Raw genomic sequence first — 21,499 nt, 5'->3', positions numbered from 1 at the left:
ATGGTGTGTAAGACTTGAATATTGATTGTGGGATTTGCTTTGCATGGTGATGAAGCTAATTGTCATTTCCCAATATTCCAAAAATGAAACTCTGTTGCAATTCTTCCTTCAAATCCTCACAAATTGCATGTTTTCTTGAATGATTTCACTTCCTGCCAAGGTGCAGCAGACTTCTGTGTTCCCAAGCCCTTCTCCCCTCTGAGGAGGGGGGGTTCCCCTTGAAACACACATTCTTTGCTGATCTCAGTGGTGAGAGAGGATCTGGGAACTAACTTGCCTCCTGCCGAGGAGCTGGTCTTGGCTTTGTTTCTTTCTTGGTTGAACCAGGTGAGTTGTTTGGGGGTGTCAGGCTTCTGCCAGTTTTCTGGCCCCTCTGGGGCAGGCCCTTGGTGGAGCTGAGGTTTGTTACCTGTCTGTACTGCAGCCTGGTGTAACAAATACAGCCAAATACCTGTTATGATGCCTTGTGCTCTGTAGTGCTCCGGGTGATGATAAACTAGTCAAATGTTGTGAATTCTGCAAATTCCGAAAGCCTGCTGAAATCACCATGTTCAGTATAAATGTGATCTTTGAACAGAAGAAAGAAGAACAGTTAAGTGCCTTCATCGATCCAATCTCCACAGAAGAGCACCGTAGCCAAGTAAGACCCAAGATTTCCGCATGGCAGTTACCTAGACAGATACTTGATGGCACTGTTCTACATCACGCATAGGGAAGAATCCAGCTGGACTTCTTAATTGGACTGCTTTTCTGAAATTAAGATAAAGTTTTGGGGTCTCTATTCAAGCAGTATCTTAGATCTCTCCACACCTCAGTTGGTAATAGGTGGAGGTCAAATAATGCATGCTTGGAGGCAGCAGGACTACTTACACCCAATGTGCCTTACAGCTGCCCCGATCAAACACAAGTTGCAGCTCCACAGTAAATAATGCTTTTGGCCAGCATTTACATCGTTACGTCTATGGGGCATGGATGCAGCATAGTTATGCAGCACTACTTATTCTGGGTATTTCAATGTGAAAAGCTTTTTTTTTTTTTTTTTTTCAGTTGTGGTGATGTTAAATGTGGAATGCCATGACTTACAGAATGGCTTTTAGCGGAGAGCACAGGGAGTGACATGGTTTGGATCTTACCGCTCTTTGACACAGTGAACAAGTGCTGCTGGATGCTGATGCTTTGTCCGAGGAGTTGGAATATCCCACCATTTTCTAATCTTGTAAATTATTTCTGGAGGCACGCTGCTTTTCAGGTCTCCAGCCGATTTGCATGTAGGCAGATGTAAGGGCTGCTTGAGGAATGGGGCTCGTCGTAACCAGCTGAACCAGTGGGTGTGTTGTGGTGAGTGAGCATCCTGCGGGTTCCAGCCGTGTGCCAGCCCTACCGTGAGGAATGCTTTGTCAACAAGAGAGGGAAGCTTAGATCCTCTCGCTGCCATTGGGCTGGGCGCTGTCAGATGCAAGAAGGAAAATCTTGTCACGTGATCATTGCTTGCAGCTTTGTGAATTTGGCTTTTGGGTGGTTGTCTTCTTCTGAAGCTATCCGTGAGGTAGTGACTTAGTCTCATGCTGCTGTCTTCAGAAATAGGTTTGTGGTAACAGAGGTACCTACATGTGGATGGATGGTCACACCTGTGTGACAGACAGCTCTGCTTTGGGATTTAAGATTTTTTTTCTTCATCTTTGTGACGAGGAGGCAGGCATTCAGTAAGAGCTTGCTGCTGAAAATGAGCTGCAAAGCCACACTTAATGCGGGTGTAAGGTTTGAAGAAACTTCCATTACTAAGCACTTATAATTCATCTGTTAAGCTACATATTCTATTTTTGTTCAAAGGAAAACAAATGCTTCCATTTTAAAACATATGTTTGGATTGCTCAGAATAACTGTGCAAAATAGGAAGGAGTGATTGAAATATATATGTAAACTATTACTGCTTTATAAATGGAAAGCAGCTTTCAGAAGCTGTGAGGAGAATATCCTATCTTATGCGTGACTTTCGTTTTGGTTTCCCCCCCTCTATTTTTAGTCTTGGCTTTCTTTCCCCTCTTCCAGTCCCAATTAAAGCAGGAAGTTCTTAGCTCATCAGTGCATCAAGCCATGGAAATAAGATGTAAATGAAATCATAGAATTTCGTCACATGCATCCAGGAAAAAAACACAAGACAACAAGCAGTAGATGCTAAGGTCTTTTATCTGCGATTTATGGTGAAGGTATCAAAGAGTATTGATATCACCGCTCAAGTTACTGATAAAAATATTGAGATACTGTACCTGCGCTTGAGGGAAAGAATCAATTCAGACAAGCGCAGGGAAAGGGAATTCCTTAGTGATGAAAGGAGGCTGAATGAGACCAGCCAGGTTTGTGTAATTAAGGCTGCAGAGGTGTTACTGCCTGTTGTAGGGAGATGATCATCACAACTACCTTTGTGTGATGATTGCTGAAATGGATGAAAGGGATTGCCCTCTGTTATCCCTTTTAATTGGGGGCAATATTACTGAGTGGCTTAGGAGCTCTCCTTTACATCTCCTGAGTAGTGGAGGAGGAGCAGGTTAGGCTGATACTCCCTGACCCCGCCTTAAATTCTGTTAGTGGTAGGATGATTAAAAATCAAACGTTCAATTTTAAGTGTAATGTGCCTTATAGGAAAAGCTTTGTGGGTTCATATTGTTCATAGCTTGTGGAGAAACTAGGTGAAGTGTATCATGGAATTTCTCATGAGTGAACCTTTCCCCCAGATAGCACAGCTGTTGGTGTGCATCAGATTACCTCATTATGCAATGCTGTGGATACCTTCTGTTTGCATTGTCACATGCTTCTGCAGCTAAGTTTTGGAGTAATGGAAATTTTTCTCTCTAGTTAACAAACCGGTAAGTTGGTGCAGTTTATTAACATACAGAGAATAAATTTTCACAAGAAGATTAAGTGGAGCTTTTGATTTATGCAAGGCTTTTAAGACAGCATGATTCATCTTGATGCTTTCTGTATCATTTCTGTCGGACCTAGGCCTAGCTTTCACAGTGTTATCACTTTTTATGACTTACTGCAATGCACTGGTACAGTAGGGTAGTTCTATTTTCTCTACAATAACAGATTTCATTGAGCCAATAGGTATACTGCTTACTGCCTTTGAGAAGAGACAAATCGGCTCACAAGTCTTATCAGAGAATTTTAACTAAGAAGTGCACGTCTTATGCTGTAGAAGCATTCTGCAACATGTCCAGATAACTCAAAATCATGTGATTTACTACAAAAAATGAATTATCTCAAACTATCAGCTAGGATGTAGATCTCACTGATTTCACTTCTTGCATTTTTGGTTTTTAACTACCCAAGAAACTGAACTTTGATGCATCATTTTAAGTTATCAAATTCTAGTGTTAAATAAAATAACACTTCTCCCCCTATCTCCTCTCAGGTCTGTGGAGACAGATACCTTTCTTCATACCCTCTGGTTGCAGCAGTGATGGACCTTGTAATTTTGGTGGCTTCTGAATGGTGTTACTGTCTGCATTCAGGGAGGCAGGAGAAGCCAGGACCACCTGCAGCCAGGCCTGCCTGTGTGCTCCTGTTGATACTGCATTAGCCGAGTCAGGAAAGCTGAAGTGTAGAAGAACTCACTAGGGTGGGCTGTCTAAAGATGCTGGAAAGACCTGGTGGTGCTTGAGTGTTGTGTTTTGTTCCAGGGTATATTGATGGTTACAGGAGGTACAACAAGTAAATTGTTGAAGTAGCCACTGGAATGCAGAAGTTTGTACTGTGACTCCAGTTACATGGAGGTTATTCAATTTTTAGCAGGACTCATCAGGTACTTTGACACTTGGTTTATGTCCCAGTTGACCAAAATATGTCTCCTTTACTGCAAGTGGTTAGCAATAGATCACCAGTGTTAGCAGCTGTGAAGAAAACTAAGCTGTTTTCTTGCATAGCTGAAATATCAGTAGTTGTGGTCTGATCTTGTGCTCTTTATTTACTTGTGCTAAAGAAAACTGCTGTTGTTGTAGGAGCAAAGTTCTTTTTGTTCTGCAGCTCGCTGTTTGGCTCACAGCAAAAGGAAAGAGCCTTAGATTCATGGAGAGAATAAACTGGAAAAAAGAGTTGGTGTTTCCACTTGCTTTTTAAATGAGCATTGCATGCATATCCCAAGAAATAAACAGACTTGACATAACTTGGTGGTGGTGGTTGTTTTTTTTTTCTGTTTTGTTTTACAGTATTTTTTGTTTGTTAATGATTTAATTATGACTTCTCAAAGTTAAATGACTGCCAGGACGTTTACATCTTATGAATAACTCGGAGCTATTAGCACTTACTCTTTCATTACTGGCTTTATATTTAATAAGGGGAAGGAATGCTTCTTCCCCCTCAGAAACTAAATCTGCACAACAGCTTTACAGCAACTGCCAGTGCAGGTAGATTATAGCAGAGTTCATGTCCATAATGTTAGAATATTGGTGTTCAGTGTATTCTTAGGAATAGGCTGGGTCTGCATGCCACAGTCCAACCATGCTGCTTTTAATATTAAACTTCCTGCTTGCATAGTTAAGATATGTCCTAGGTGGAGGAGACTTACTGTTCCAGTGCAACAAGTAATTAAAGATCTCAGTAGCTTAAGCAAAGATTTGTGCAAATCACTACTGGGACTGACATCCAAAGTTCCACTGCGTTGCAGTGTTGTACAGTGTGGACCCAGCTATTTTTGCTTAAGTATTTCTCTTCTACTTCCAGAAGTGATCAAATTACAGGTTACTACATGGTAAAATATTTCGCCCTTTCAAAATAAAGTCTGTTTTTAAAACACTTGTTTCAAATTTTTCTCATTTCAGGGAGCCGACATGCATCAATTCTGTATAGGACACATCTTCCTAAACATCAAATTGGATTTCATTTCAATGTCTTGGTGTCTTGCAGCTTGTAGGGAATGGAAAACGAAATCAACCAGACTTTACCAGTAGGTAACAGTAGGTGCTCTTATGGAAAGTGAGTGGTAAGGAAGCAACTTTATTGTAGTTAATTGCATTATACCCTCCCTGTGTTTATGGAAAGCAGGGTGAAATTGATTATTTGGCATGCAGTAATGGAGCAAAGAAGCCATTTTAAGCATCTGACATTTAAAGGTTTGTGTTTTTTTCCTCTTGGTATTAACAATTATGAAACTTAGCCTTTTGAATTATTCAGTTAGGCAAGAATGAGGCATAGGCTGAGACCCTTGTGGTGAGACGTAAGACTCTAAGCTCCTTTCAGCCTGAAACTTAGTAACTTCATACTGCTCTGTGATCACCCAAGGAAGAACAGTGTGATCACTACCCCATGTGCTTATTAAAATCTCTTTTCCAAAGTCGTTCATAGCTAGGTTCACTGGCAGAAAAAAAGTGATGCACATAGTATCGGTGGTTTGGAGCTCGTATCAGCACTAAATTGGGATGCCCTAGTCAGTAGCATTGTGTTTCTGTCAAGGCTGCTTGCTTCTCCCTGAAATCAGAGAGGTGATTGCGTGACTACTCTTTTTGAAATCCATCTTGCACGTCAGCAACATACTAGAGTGCTTTTTAATTTCAGTTTGTCTAAGAAATGCTACTAGAAGCTGCTTTCTGCAGTACGTGTGTATAGCTTCTGTGTTCTTACTTCTCAGTGCTTCATAAAGTTACCTGGCCCACTGTTGAAAATGCATGTGGGCTTGTATATGGAAGTAGAGCAGGAAGACCAACCTTGTTCAGTTGTTGTAGAAAGCAGAGGATGCTGATTTTTCTCTTGCTGCTACCAGTACAAAGGCTTTTGTAGACCTGGGACAGCTGGGGCAAATCTATATGCTGAGAAGCAGAGAGTGGCATTTCGTACATAATTGTATAATAGCTAATGCACCCAGCAGGAAAGGGAATCTATGCTCTGTAAAGATGACTGTCAGTGGGGTTTAAACACTGAATTTAAAACAGCTCATTCTATTCTAATATATGCAATAATTGTAGTTCTGACAGAGACACTGGTTGTGGTGCGTTGTGGAGATTCCCACTACGAGGGGAGAGGCATGGGTTGCTGCTGTTCAGGCAGAGCATTGCCATTGCAGAAATTCCAGTTCGTATCAGAAGGGGGTTTGTAGATGTGCTGTGGGAGTGTGACTTGAGAGATTTTGCTCTCCTGTTTGGCTGTGTCCCCTCCAGTTTACTTTAAGAATCAGTGCTGGGAGTCAGACCGGGTGTCATGCTGTAAATGTGCTCCATCAAGAGGTGCTGACTGGGGAGTAAAATGTTTTCCTGGAAAAATTATTGTTGCATTCTACAACCTGCTTCTCCAGAGAAGGATTTTTGGTGGTTTTTCTTCTTTCTTTTTATTAACAGGCTTTATGAAGTCTTAGAGAGTGCATGTGAATTGGAAACATGAGTGACCACTAGCTTTTAGGAGCAGGTGCTGATACTGTAACTTGCACTGCGCCAAACTGTCATTCAGCAGGTATTTGAAGTGCTGTGGCTAACCTGTGTATTTACAGTGGCTTTCTCTTTTTTTCCTCCCAAACCCCCATCCTTAGCGTTTCCATGGTTTGGAATGGATATCGGTGGAACGTTGGTTAAACTGGTCTACTTCGAACCTAAGGACATTACTGCAGAAGAGGAACAGGAGGAGGTGGAGAACCTGAAAAGCATTAGGAAATACCTGACCTCCAATACTGCCTATGGCAAAACTGGCATTCGTGATGTCCATCTCGAACTGAAAAATTTGACTATGTGTGGACGCAAAGGAAACCTGCACTTCATCCGCTTTCCTAGCTGTGCCATGCACAGGTTCATACAGATGGGTAGTGAAAAGAACTTCTCCAGTTTGCATACTACGCTCTGTGCCACAGGAGGTGGAGCTTACAAATTTGAGGAGGACTTTAGAACGGTATGTGAACGGTTCGTGTGGGTTCAGTGGGAAGTACTTGGAAGAAAAAAGTCATGGGAGTCCTATTGCTTAAAACTTGCAGAGAAAATAATGCATTTTGCTCATCCTAAATGATTAAGACGAACAGTATCAATGCATATTTGTTAATTGGTAGAATTGCTGAGAACATAGAGGAGGCAAAGGCAGGTGGGGAGGCTTGTGTATTCCACTGAAGTATGACTGTTGGATGTCTTCAGTAAATGGCTCCTTAGAGTGCAGCTGTGGAGATCAGATACCTCCTAGTCAGCTGAGGGTGTATTATGACATCTTTGAAGCCTGAGACTACAGCTGTTCATCTGTATGTGTATTGGAAATCCAGAAATGAAACCGTACCGGCTGGAGACTACACCCTGGTTCCCTTCCCCTGGTATTAGTCCTTTTGGAGGCTTAAATCAAGATTGTGGAAGATTAAGCCTGGAATAGGGAAAGAAGTAGCGTATGGGTGCATGGCAATAGCAGCTTGCTTCTGATTTCCAATTCTGGGAGTAAGTCACTTCAAGAACTGCCTTTCTTCATGTGACAATGTCCCACCTTTCCTAGAACTTACAAATAACCTCTCCAGGGAGCTCTGGAAGCTGAGGTAAATCTGAAGTATTGAGATGCATACTTTTTGTGCAAACTTCAGCAATAGTCTCAGCTCCAGAATGAGTGCACTTTAGAAATGAACTTGTGCAAAAATGGCACAAAGCTGTTGTACAACTTGCATTTTAAAGCAAGTCATTGCGAAGCAGTTGCCTGTCATGTATGTATCTCTGTTGGGGTGTATTTTCATATATTTCTGTAGAAAAATGTGAAAATGCCCTGCTACAGTCAAACTAGTCAAAGAGTAACGTGGAGTATTTACTCAAGAAGGTCTAACACTTGTCCCTAGCTTTTGACCTGATCTTGATGGTGAGGGATGGCTCGGGGAGACAGGTTACAGCAGTTGCTCTTCTGTGGCTGCTTCAGTCTACAGAGCTGTCACGCTGATTTATCAACTGCTGTTGAATGCAGTCCTTGACTGTGTTTGGTTCAGTTTTAATTCCAAGCACCCATTCCTGCATCCTCAAGAGGGCTTTGTTTTGTTTTGTTTTTCCCTTTGTTAATATCCCTCACCTACCAGATGGTTAAAATTCTCTGATTCCTCGGCAAAGAGGGTGCTGCAAGAGATGAACATGAACTCCAACTGTTACACTTGTGCAATGATTTTCAGTAAGTGTTGGATGTGGAAGAAGCTAGTCTAATGAAGGACTGTCAGACTTCTGAATAGCTGTAGCAGTCTACTACTAGTACCAGATTTCTTGCCATTTAAGGGACTTTCAGCCAGCCTAAGTGTTAGGTTCTGGTGATGTTTGAGTTCTCAAAAGGAGTGGTTTTCATTTCTCTTGCATTGTGTAGGGGATATCAGGTACCACAGTCTGAGGTGAGCTCTAGCAGTAGTCAGTGTGGCCTTAGGTCAGGTTTTAGGTCAGGGGCATCCTTGCGCATGCCCAGGGATGATTCAGGTCATGTTGTCTAGTAAGAATGGGAGGTCATTTTGAGGCTTTCTGAAGAGGCTGGCTATTCCTTCGGAAAGGTCAGTGTTCCCAGATTTCTCTTGCATCATGGAGCAGCAGCTAGAATTGCCTCTTGAGTAAGGAAGTTCACGTGCCGTGTTCCCATAGCTGTGGAATTGAACTAGAAGCTGCTTGGTGGCTGTCACAGCTAGGCATCTCTCTCCAGAGCTTTCACCTTATCTGGTGAGAATAGGCAGTTTACAGGGAGGGGACCAATTAATTCCAGTTCAGCTGAATGTAGGGCTAGAAGTCTTAGTCGAAGCTGAGGCTATTTTACTAGCTGTTGTACAAAAATGAGGTCACACTGCTAATTTCTGAAGCACCTGGGCATGAAGTCCTACACTGTGTGTTATGACTCTTGCAAGTAGTTTAAGAAAAACACTTTAAAGGCTGTCTTGGGGTATTGTGTAGTATGATGCAACCAGTGAAGTGCACTCACACATGAGATTAGTGCTTTGGACACCTTGCAGCTAGCTATCAAATTCCACACCGTATTTTAAAGCAAACATTTATTGGTTCAAACTGCAATATCCGTAGAGTATTACAGAAGCAAAATATTGTCTGTTACAGGAGGGTTTGCTTGTTTAATATCACTAGAAGGACTAAGTGTCCTGGGCACTAGCACTTAAATTGTCACACCTCATTAGTCGTTTTAACAACAGCTGGTGATCTTAATGTGTTCTGCTGACTGTAAATTGCTGTTGGACCACAGCTTCAGAATTGTTCTCAAAGCATTAAAATGCCTGGTTCAAATATTTGATCAGTAATGTACTGGCAGAAGTAGAGAACAAGTGCCAAGTGTGATACCCTGCTGCTGTGGGATTCAACATTACATAATGCCTTTTAGGGAGGAGGCTTTAAATGTTGATGTCCCTGCTAGAAGCAGTGTGGAAAAACTGAGGTATGGTTCTGGGTGCTCTTAATTTCATGAAGAAGTCTAGTTAAGTGCTAGTAAACTCATGAAACTGATACAAGTAACATGCTTTTCTCCTAGCCCTCTATTTCCCTATGCATGTACTTTTAAATTATTTGTCTTTCGTGGTATTTCTAAATGTTTGTGGGACTTCCAGAATTGCATAGATTTTGGACAAAAGATCCAACATATTGCAAAATAACATATTCAAATCCCAAAGTAAGTTTCCCTCAGAGGTTGCAGCTGCTATTTCTCCTTACAATAAACTAGCAAATACTCTTACTTGCCTATTCTAGTGTCCAATTCTGAATCCCTAAATAAGTTAAATAGGGTTGTTCTAGACATCTGTGTTGCTTTGGTATATTAAAACAAAACTGGGAGACATCTTGTGTTTTTCTAACAGCTGTCTTTTGTGCCACAGGAAGGCAACTAAACTTACAGAGCCAGCTAGGTTTGACTGTCTGACCTCTCCCTCTCTTGTGATCCACGCTAATTGATAGAAGGAGACCTGGAAGAGTCTCTGTGGACTGCTTGATGACTGCCAGCAATAATGTTCAACAGCCTGCAAATTATTTAATTCACTCTTAAGATCGGAATGCTCCTGTTAGAAGTAGGAAAACTGACTGGATTCATTAAACCAGACCACAGAAATAATTTTACCAAGCATATGGTTATATTTGATGCTCATTAAAGAGCATCAGTAAGTAATTCACTAAAAGGACTGTTTCCAGCTTAGTTTTTTCTTGTGTGTGTATATGTTCTTTGTTTTGTTTTTTCCCTTCCTTTCTTAATGTCTGGTCTGTATGGCTGACTTCTGTTATTTTCAGGTAGCAGTGCTGTTGAGGCATAGATGAATCAGTCACCTAATTCTGCTTATCCTCCTTCCTTTCTCCAAATACGTACTGTCACCTCACATCTCCTATGAATGTTAAAGCCACACCACCTCTTGAAATGAGGAAACAACGTGGTCTTATTTGCCTGTGTACCTGTAATATAAAGTGCTTATGTTCTTTGCCTCCCCCATGCTAGCAGGCGTGCTGCTTTCACAGAAGTATGTTGTTAATATCACGAGGAATAAACAGGCTGTCACTTTGTTCTGTAAAACAGGTCACTAGGAGGGACGTGTGGGGGATGAGGGAAGAAAGGCCTATTCAGACTTCTGTCTGAAACCTGCTCTGCTGCAGGGTTCCCGCAGATGGGTAACTGGAGGACCTGACTTGGCTCCACTGCAGCTTCACTGCTGGCTCCACTGGAAGCAGGGCCTGAGCCAAAAGGCAGTCACTTAATAAAGCACATTTGGGGGGCATGCGAGGGGGGAGGGCTGTTACCAGCACAGACTTAGACCTTGACCTTCCCCTTGACCATAAGAAAAATGTTTTTAGACTAAGCTTGGCAGTTGGAGAGCGTTTTCCTCGTGCCAGTTACTAGCTGGTTCTGGAGCTTGCCTATGTGTTAGGGCCTGAGTGCCTGGGGGCAACTTGTGGGCCACATTTCACTTCAGGGGGCCTGGGGAGAGGCAGTGTGCATCTCCTCCCTGCCCAGGGAGGGAGGGCATCCTTCTGGCTGCCTGGGCAAGAGGGCAGGTGCTGAAGAGCATCCTGGGCTGGTGCTTTTTTTGCTCAAAGCTGATGCAGCGTCTGTGTTCGCTTCTGCCTCAGTGAACATTAGGCTGACCTTTCAGTTGTGACAGATTTTGTCTTACTTGAATCTGAAGGGTTATTGCCCAGCTTCAGGGTGGGGAAGGAGCTGCAGGGAGTACCCTCACCAGAGCTCAAAATGGAGCAAGTTTGGGGGCTGGAGGGGCAGTTGAGGTGAAGACAATTGAAACGTGAAGAAAGTGAAGTACCTATTTGTGAAAGTGGAGGAGAGCTACTGGAGATGGAAGGCAAAAATAGACTGAGCTATTATAGGAAATAAAAACTGGAGCAAAGCCCAGAAGGAATATAAAAGCCAGCATGATGCAGTAAGTGAGGCTGTTGTAGCTGATAATTAAAAACTTGCAAGAAGTTACATTCCTAACAGCCTGTTACAGAAGTATTTTCTTAGTTCTCATTGAAAGTCCAAGACACAAATGAACTTGTAACTGCACCCACGTTCTGCGGTTCCTGTGCTCTCCAGAGCTCAGTAACAGTTTAAAAATTCAAACCAGGTGAAATCTTTCATGAGCCTAAGCTCCTCTGAGGAGATGTATGTGTCCTGATGCTGATCCATCAGGCTTCAGCCCTCTGCAGGTAACTCACAGCGGCCTCAGCCCCTCTCGGGGACTGGGCTGTTCCATGTCCTCCTTTCCTGAGGTGGAAGTACTCGTGAAAGCAAACATGACCTAAGTCTTCAGCTGTGCTTCCATGCTACAAAGAAGCTGAAAGTTGGTACCTCTTTTTTTCCTGGCAGCAAGGCTCTGTCAGCTGCCCTGCTGTGGTCACCACGGTGCTAATCTTGCTGGGTTGAATTATTGTTATGATGCCCGGTATAGCTAAAGCTCATTTGACACTATGCATGTTACAAAAAAGCCTCGAGCAGACTGTTGTTGAACAGCACTCCTTATGGGTTTATAACAAGAGGTGGGCTTTCATTCTCCTTAGGATAGCATCTATGTATGGCAACGAGGGGCTTCTTGCATATCCTTGCAATCAGCTGTTTTAGGAGCTGGTAGCAAAGGCATGGACTGTCACGTGGAAGCATTCACTGCTCCCGTGCTGTGTTGCACTCGCTTGTAAACATGACTAAAATCCAGAGTCCCTGCTCTGAAGAATTCCTTGAGATCTAATGTGTTCTGTTCCCTCCCTCTACCTGGTATTTGAAAGCAGTCTAAAATGAATTTCTATGGTCTGACCATAATGTAGAAAACCTGTTCTTTTAAAAAACGTATGGTTTTGCTGTAACAGTCATAAATTTTGTCCTACAGGGTCCTGTTTAGTGCTCTGTTCTGCTGTTCTTCCTCCATAGCACAACTTTCTGACATCTCATTTTTTGAGAGAGGCACCATACTGAACGTAGTTGCAGGAGCATGAAGTAGAGCAGTGTGCTGTCTGCCATCATATTAGTGGCTGTAAAGGGCCAGTGAACATTTACAAATGCTTTTTGTAAAAAGTTGTGGGAAGAATATATAATGCTCTTCTGCAAGAACTGTCTTGAACAGCTCAAAGATGAGGGTGAGTAGAGGGTGGGGTGAGGTGGTGGCAGCAGAAAAACACATACGTTAGTTCCAATGTTTTCAAGCATATCTATTTTGTGATGCAGTTGAGCTGCTTCAGTCACTGTGAGCAGAGAATGAATAGAGTGAAAAGCAGTTTTACATACAGTGAAAGGGACTGGGAAGGGTTTGTGGCCCAGGCCCATCCTGGCTTCTTGTGTGAGGCTGGGTTACAGTATTTCTTGCAACTCTGTCCTAATTTGTGCTTAGGGGGAAAAAAAAAAAAAGCTTGCTGGGCTGCCCAAAGCCTCTGGAGACTGAGGGTGAAGAGCTTGCAGGTTGCTCAGTGCAGGCAGGCTGCGTGGAATACTGATGCCAGTCCTTCCAAAAATGAGAAACAGACTGCTGTAACAGTTCAGGAAAACAGTTTTTCAGTCTGCTATGAATATCACACATGAAAGAAAGTAGTATAAGTCTTTCCTGCTTGTGGTATATTAGCTGTTAAATGTAGCACAGAACCATAAAAAAAAGAGTAAATCTTAATGTGGCTTTTATATGTGGATGGTTGGACCTAATAAGACTTCTGTGCTTAGTGCTTGAAAGAAGCCTCTGATTACTTGCTTTTGTTCTGTCCTTATAAAAGTGCTGGGTTGGCTGGAGAGCTGGTAGAAAAGAGCACTTTATCGTTCTGCACTAATGCCAGAAGTGTTTTTACCCTTAGATTTGTATTGCTCATGTTTTGCAAGTACTTGAGATTATGTATTTATTGAAGTGTAATGCTGGTGAGACAAAAACAGCTTGTGGCTGGTTGTTTGGCCTACAGGATGACCAGAGATTTTGACAGTAAGGGCAATACATCTACTAATGACTCTTCTTTGTGTTGCAGGCTTCTGTTTCATAGCATGTTTGTGTATGATACAGCTGTTGGATCATGTCTTATTATGCTGCGTATAGTTCGTACAGTAAAATCAGGACTACGAGACTCCAGACTACTTTACCTAGAGAAATACGGCTGGTATACAATCGCCTGTTTTGACAAGCTAGTGCAACACTTACTAGTTGTAATAGAACAAATAAATCCTCTAACTATTAATGCCTCAGTGAACTCCATACAACATTGCAAGAAAGAGTGCATGAGTTGTTTGCTGGTAATCTCTTGCACTGTATGTCTCTTGGAGATGTTTCTCTCAGTCTAATACCAAGAAATAGCTGAAATCCAAGATATTTGGAAAGACGGCCTTAAGATTTTTTTGTGATGCTTCTTTAATTTTCTCCCCAGTTTGTGCTTACTTCTTTTATTTGCTGGGCAGATGGTTCAAGACTTATAATGCATTTCTTTAGTTGTAACTTGTATAGCCATGTGGTAACCAAGGGAAGCATGTGAAGGGATTGTAAAATTGCAGGAAGAAATGCTGAAAGAAAAATAAGTGATCCCCACCTGTGTCTGTTGTCCTATGAATAACTGTATTTATACTGAGGTCTTTGAGTTTGCTTGGTTTCGTCTTGTGTAGAAATACTTTTCTATAGTTGCAGGATTTGAGAACTAGCAAACATAAAGTGAGGACAGACCCAAACAGTAGGGCAGCTTTCAGTTCAGGCTAGTTAGAGCAGTGTAAGAGCAGATAAAACGTAAGGGGAGAGATTTAAATAGCTCAGAAGAATGTAACCTATTGGCTGTGCCTGTTCCACAGAAATAGCTTCTCTTTGTAGTGGCTGAATGTATCTTCCAAAATTAAAAATAGGAGGTAGGTAGCCCTTTGAATCTTATCTATTAGCTGTTATAAAAACATCCTGCAATATGCAAATATTTGAGAACCTGCTCTGAGCTGAATAGCTCCCATTTGTTCTTAATACCCTGCTGCTTTTTCTGGTAGAAGTGGAGTAGATAAGCCCTACTGTGCTGGTGTGAGGATGCAAGTGGCCGCAGGATTTGCATGTGAGACTTTTCTGTATTTTCTCCCTCCTTCTCCCTTACACGTTTAATTTCAATGTCATTTGGAGAGCAGATTTTCTACAGATTATCACTATCTTGTTTCCTAGAAAGGAGTGGGATTTTTAACTCTAGTAAACAGAGTGCTATGATAAGTAGATGTCTGCTCATCACAGTAATGGGTGACCTGTAAGATCGAAAAGAATATGCTTTTTAAGCTCTTACACTTGTTTTTCTGCCTTTTCCTACAGTAATTTTTTTTTTTTTACAAATATTATTATGGGGGCATGGGCCTGAGGATATTTTTGTTTTTTTTTTTTTTGGATAGTTTTTCATCAAACACTGGGAATGCTGTATTTTTTCTCATGAGGCATTTTAAAATACTCATTGTAATTTAAAGAAGCAATTCTCATTACTGGAGAAATGCACTTGGAGGGAAAAAAAAAAAAAAAAGAAAGTCTTTAAGTATAATCCACTGCATTCTTAATGGGTATTGACATATAAATGTGCACTTTGCAAAGCTTCAGTTATCTTGTACTTTAAATGCAGTTTCTTGACCTTACTGCTTCTGCCAAATACTTCATTAAATGTCTGGGAGATGTAGATGGATGATGAGTTAAAGCACTGTGCATCCTGATGAATGCTGCTTTGCCTACATGTGTCAAATGTAGGCAAACATTTGACTTTGGGATTTTGGGATTCGACTTTGGGACTTTGGGACTACTGTCCCAAAGCTGCAGATCACAGTCCCCATGGGGTGGGAATGAGGGGAAAAATTTGTTGTTGCAGACTGTTGTTGGGGAGGAAAATTTTTCCTGGACTGCTTGCAGAGCATGGGTTATCTGTGAAAGGCAAACAAACTGAAGGACAGTGCTGCCTAACACCTTGTTTTGGGAGGTACCATTGCCAGGCAGAAAGCTAACTCCTTGTATTTTGGACCTCATGCTTGGACAGATCTTTGTACTGTTTGAAGAGCAAAATATCTTACTGTTAAATTGATGAAAGTGCTTCAGCAGCACCTTTTGTCCTTCTCAGTGTTGTACTATACTAAGAAATATTTATTAATTTCTTGTTCTATTCCAGATTGCTGATCTACAACTCCACAAGCTGGATGAATTGGACTGTTTGATCCAGGGCCTGCTTTATGTTGATTCTATTGGTTTCAATGGTCAACCGGAGTGCTATTATTTTGAAAATCCTACAAATCCTGAACAATGCCAGAAAAAACCTTACTGCCTTGATAATCCATATCCTATGCTGCTGGTTAACATAGGCTCAGGGGTCAGCATCCTAGCTGTATATTCAAAGGACAACTATAAGAGAGTCACAGGATCCAGGTAAATTTAATTCTATTTTGTTCTTCATATTTGAACAGATAAAAGCAGACAGTGACAATAGGTCCAGCTTCAAATTATTCTCATCTTCCCATTTCTTAAAAAAAAAAAAAAAAAAAAAAAAACTCGCTAGTAGCAAGGCTGGAAATATCCCAGGATTTCTTCAGAGGAGGGTGTAGGTCAGTAAAATCACTTGTTCATTCAGTTTCAGAGCTGCTTTAGTCTCTCCTTTGTGTTCTCACCTACTTCCGATCTCTTGCTGTGAGTTACCAAAATAGACCTGTTCCAATAAATAGATGTTCTCTTCCCTATGCTTTGATCCACTAGAATAGCCAGAGCAGTAAAGTAAAAACATTTGGGCCAAACAAAAATGTCTTGCTTAATAATTAGGATGTGTATCCAGGATACAGGAAAACTTTATGGTATTACCTGTTACCACTGGATTTTGGCAGGGGAGTCTTATTAGATGTCTTGTTTCCTTACTGACTGCAGTAGGCTTTGGACTGTGCTGGTAAATCAACGAATAGCAGCATTTAAAGACTAGAATTTGTTTGTATTCTTACTTGATTCTCAGCATGATTTCTGCCTGTGTCAGTTAGTGTTGTCTGAAGCAATTTGTAGGGTACAGCGGAGTTGAAATGGACTTTGGCCTCTGTTCAATAAAAGGGGAAAAAAACTTTAAATGTGACTGCTCTGTTTAAGAGCGTGGGAGTTCAGTGTTGTGGATGCAAAATTTTGCTGTTAAGGCCACAGCAGCCTGAGGCATGCTGAAGTTTACTCATATTATAAACTGTGATGTGGCCACAGAAAGTATTTACTTGTAGGGAGCTACTTTAGTCCAGATGGGCATGCTTCCAGGTAGTATTGAAGCTTCCAGGTAGTATTGAAAATACATACGTATCTATGTACTCTTCAGTCATACGTACAAGCTAAATTGATATATTTCATATTAGTAATCTTGTGACCTTAAAAACAAAAGTGTGTGTGTGTACATACATACATACATATATATATGTACGCACACACACATATTCCTCCCCACCCCCAAGTCCACTTCCAAAGCAACAACCAAAGAAACTTTGGATTTGCTATGGTCTGTTCCAAAGCTGCATTCTGTTCTTCAGTGCATGGTATATATTAATGAAGTTTTTCATACACCCCCTAGATGACTGCATGTCTGTTTTCCATTATCTGAAGTATATCTTAATATCATAATTGTAGACATGAGCCATTTTTCTGTATACAGTACAAATGAACAAAGTTGATTTTAGGGGAGGCTTTGGTGTTCGTGCCATTCCAGTGTGTTTTGTTCAATCACAGCCCTTTCAATCACAGTAGATCTACTTCTGAGCATTTACATCACAAAGGGAAAAACATGACTGCAGCAGGTTGTCGACTTGTTAGCAATGATGAAATCAATATTGTCTCATGTCTGCTGTGCAGAGCTTCCTGCTGTTCAGATATTAAATATATTACAGCACTACTAGATGTTTTCGGAAAAACTTCCCTAATAATTGAACACCACCGTCTAAGCAGTGTTCCTGTCTAACCTGCAGTGTGTTCTGTGAAGTGCAAATGCAGCATCTCATTGGTCTTGTTTACTGTGGCTCCAATCAGTGTGACTGCAATCCGTGCAAATAAGTTACTCTTTCTTAATCTTCAAGGAAGTTAAGGAAGGATGTAGAGGTTAGTAAGTTGAAGTTCATGTCTACTTTGGACTCTGCAGTCTTAACAGAATTCTAATGAATGCATTAGTAACTCGTTACACATAGTTGGATACTGAGTAAATATGTGCAAAGTTTTCAAGAAAAGTGACTTCCTTGCTCAGAGATCTATGGAGGGCTGAGACAGGCATGGAGGGGTGCTGCCAGCCTTGCTTTGAACAGGAACTAAACGGACTATTTCCTGCCATTGCCTTGGGGGACAAGATGCATCTTAGCTGCTTGCCCCTGCATAGATACTTTGTGTTGATTGCCATTTATTCTTTCATTGCTGACTCTGGTGATTTGGCAGGCTGCCTGTTTTCTTACCCCAAAAGAAAATTGGTTGAGCGCTACCAATAGCAAACTGGCATCCGCCGAGTTGGATTGGGCCATGTTCTCAGCTAGCACTTTCTTTAGCATGATTTTTTCCTGTTCAAATATAAAGAACTGACGAGTAGTTGAGTTGAAAACCATGCAGGTGTATTAAACAGGAACTCCGCCTGGGCGGGGTATCTTTCCTCGCTTCTCCAAGAGGAGTTGCAAAATTAGAGTTGGTAGCTGTGCAGATCACTTTGAAAACAAGAGTCTGAAGATCTGTGGTAAAAGCTGGTCCCAGCTGCTGTTCTGAAGGCAATGTGCTTTTCTAGTCTTGGAGGAGGAACCTTCCTGGGCCTCTGCTGCTTGCTGACTGGCTGTGAAACCTTCGAAGAAGCACTAGAAATGGCCGCAAAAGGAGACAGCACCAATGTGGATAAACTGGTGAAAGATATTTACGGAGGAGACTACGAGCGGTTTGGCCTTCAAGGGTCTGCTGTAGCCTCAAGGTATGCTTGGGGCTGTTTCTAAGGAGTTCTGGGAAACTTGGTGTGCATGCTGAACTGCGTGCGTAATGATGTGCTGTGTCCATGTGGGACTGTCACTCTGAATGGATCATGTGCTTTGCACTTAGATCTCTCACCTACTTCTTACTGTGTGTTTTTTCTAAGCAGGTATAAGCAATGCTTTAGCTAGCTTGCCTCCATTAAATTATTTTAAAAGTATCTTTGCTCATTGCTTTGTCTTTCCAATGTGATCACTTCTTACATATTACTTTATGTCTAAAGCTGATGGATGTCAAATCCGAACAAAACTAATTATTTAATTTAATACCTTTCTAAGGGCTTTCAACACTCTTAAATGCCTCATTAAAAGGAATGATTTTCCTCACACAGCTTTGGCCATATGATGAGTAAAGAAAAGAGGGATTCCATCAGTAAAGAGGACTTGGCCAGAGCTACTTTGGTTACCATCACCAACAACATAGGTTCTATTGCTCGCATGTGTGCACTGAATGAGGTAAGACAATATATTAACTATAAGCTTAAGCCCTTTAAAAAGAGCTTACTAAGATTATCAGAACACAAAAATGCAAATTGCTGGTATAGTAGGTATGTAATTGCTTGGTAAATACGCGTGTATTTAATGCTGTGTCTTAAATGCTGTCTTTAATTCTTGTGATTTGTCATGTATGCTGTGGTGCAAAGAGTAAGATACTTTGAGCTTTGAAAGTAGGGAAGAGGGGAGAAAAGTTGACTGTAAAGCTCTCCTTGAATGATTGATGCATAGAGCAGTACAATTGTTCTTGAACTGTACTCAATAGATATCAGTGCCTTTAATCCAAATTAATACTCTTAACTACTTCTTTGTTATTAACAGATGATATATTGTGACACTTTATTTTTAAACAAAACAAAAATAAGTAGGGATTTTTTGTGAGCTGCAAGTTGCATCCATTAGTATTACTTGGTAACTGACTGCTTTTGTCTAATCTCTATGAATTTATCTAAAATTTTGGGGGGTACACTAATGATTTTAGCTCTACAACATTCGCTGGTTAGAATAAAAGTTGCTTTTTTTTTTTTTTTAATCAAACAAAACACCAAAGAAACCCCCTAAACTGCCACCTTATGACTTTATTGTGTGCAACTTAATTTTTTACTTTATGAGAAACAGCAGACAACTAATCACCAGTAGTTTTTTATAAGCCTTTGTCATATCTCCCTCTTGATTTATTTTTTTTAAAGACAAAAATTCCTAATGCTTAATCTCTCCTCTATGGGAGAGACAGTTACTCTTTACCAGTGTTTCATTTTGCCTCTTTAATATTTATGGTTCTAATTTTTAGATGAAATTATAGGTCTTTATGTAGTATGTGGAAAGTGGTTGGACAATGGAATTGTGATTGCATACTGATAAATCTTGCAGTCAGTTCCTTTACTAACAGTTTTTAACACCTGATTTTTGTGAGCGTGAGCTCCTACCTTTGAGAAACCATCTACAGTCTCTTCAGTCTTTCTTGAGTGGTGCTGGCTGATCTAGAGCCTGTTCTTGTGTCTAAATACTAAATTCTTTCCCCCTTCTGTGTCTTCACTTTTTAAATTTCAGTTTCATCTACTATGTTATGGCTCAGTCATTAAGTCTCTTCAGCATTGCTATGCTGTTCATTTTTTATTTGATTCTCCCAAGTAACTTTGTATGTCAAGTTATGTTTGTTGCTAATATCCCTTTCTAGAGCACTTCTGAAATATTTTGAACGGCACAAGTCTCTGTCTGTGCTCCTATCAAATGCTACAGATAACATCCTTTTATTGTGAAAAGTGACTATATACCTTTTTTTGGCAATTTGACTTTCTCAGTCGTGATGATTCTCTTTCGGTGTTCTCTTTGCTTTCAGCTTCTTTACAGTGTTGCCTTGTGGCATGGAGTTCAAGCAGCATTGTACAGGGCTATCAAAGCATGGAGAGTTGCAGCAGGGAACCACATGCGATGCATTCAGAGGAGGAAATAGGCTACTAATGCTTCTGAGTCATTGTGGAAAAGTTGCTAACTTTTTTTTTGTCGTGGATGGGCTTATTTAAACTGGACGTGATCCACAGAATTTTATGGAGTAATGTGGCTTGATCTGTTAAGTATTCTTCACGTCCCAGACAATGTCAAAGCAGAATTTCTCCAACATTTGAGAAACAAATTATTCCATGGTTTTAGAGAAGAACTTTATTTAGTAGCTTTATGTTAGTAAAAAAAAAATAAATAAAGAACATTGAAACACGGTATCACTGCAAGTCAGCTACAATCCAGATAGCATTACTACTTTCTTCAGAGCAAGCTACTATTCTGTTAAATACTCCAGACACATAAATTGTCATTGTGAGTTACAGCTGTATCTTCCAACAAGGCTAGTGAATGAAACATCTGAGTGAGAGCTCTATGCTTAAAAACCAGTTGAATTTGATATGTTATTTTGTGGAATGTATGCATTAGATTTAGGGTTATGGTAAAGCTCTCTTTGACAAAATCAATTTATGCCCTGAAGCGTGAGGTGTTTTTTTGTGTGGTTTTTTTTTTTGCAATTGCAGCTTTAATATTGTGTTGAAAATGACTTGCATATGTGCAGAAAACATGAGGCTGGGGAATAAATGAAATATTCGTTCTGCAAAACTTCAAAGAAAAGGTTGCTTGCACAAAGTTGGCAGTAGGGTAAAAAAAATTCCAGAGTCTGGAACCATTTGGCTACACATCATTTGAAACAGTCTGTTGTAGGCACAACAGAACTACATAAAGGAAACCAATCTCCATCATTTATACTTTCCATACAAGCAGAACATGTAAGCTGCATCTGAACAAGCCTTCTTGCAAAAGTATGTGCAAGTTGTTTCTGTGTTGCATTGGTATAGATTCCACTGTTCAATTGAATTGGCAAATGTGTATATGCTATGTTTAAAGGCATAGTATAATTTTCTACTGCAGGGTAGTTGAACAACTTAGCAAAGCCCCAGGATGGAAGAGTGCATGTCTTTTCCATGATGTTGTAATTTGGTTAGCTTAAGCAAGAGTTTCATCACCAACCCTCATCGGTTTAAGGGCTCTGTCTTTCAGCTTTGAATATTTCATCTGTTAACAATTCTAAGTTAATAGGCAAGACCCTCTTAAGAGATGAAATAGCATGCCTTCGTTTTCAAAGCCCTGAGAAATGCTAAAGCTGTTTTCTGTTCAATTCCAAAATCTG

At 40.8% G+C, this 21,499-nt stretch overlaps 1 protein-coding gene across 5 annotated transcripts in view; it reads left to right on the top strand.

The window, feature by feature from the left end:
* PANK1 (pantothenate kinase 1) overlaps nt 1–21,499 on the top strand; it is a 43,531-nt gene that overhangs the window by 18,208 nt on the left and 3,824 nt on the right. For 4 of the 5 annotated variants that reach the window (XM_038180860.2, XM_038180859.2, XM_027459771.3 and 1 more), the window contains 4 exons: nt 6,515–6,867; nt 15,501–15,754; nt 18,102–18,278; nt 18,666–18,789. In XM_038180860.2, the coding sequence (XP_038036788.1) occupies nt 6,532–6,867; nt 15,501–15,754; nt 18,102–18,278; nt 18,666–18,789 (891 nt within the window). In that variant the 5' untranslated portion in view covers nt 6,515–6,531. The remainder of the gene's footprint in view (nt 1–6,514; nt 6,868–15,500; nt 15,755–18,101; nt 18,279–18,665; nt 18,790–21,499) is intronic. The other variant, XM_027459776.3, reaches the window with a different exon arrangement.

This window comes from Anas platyrhynchos, chromosome 6 (genome assembly GCF_047663525.1).
Source record: "Anas platyrhynchos isolate ZD024472 breed Pekin duck chromosome 6, IASCAAS_PekinDuck_T2T, whole genome shotgun sequence".
NCBI classification, from domain to species: domain Eukaryota; kingdom Metazoa; phylum Chordata; class Aves; order Anseriformes; family Anatidae; genus Anas; species Anas platyrhynchos.
This window is presented reverse-complemented; position numbering and strand designations above follow the sequence as displayed.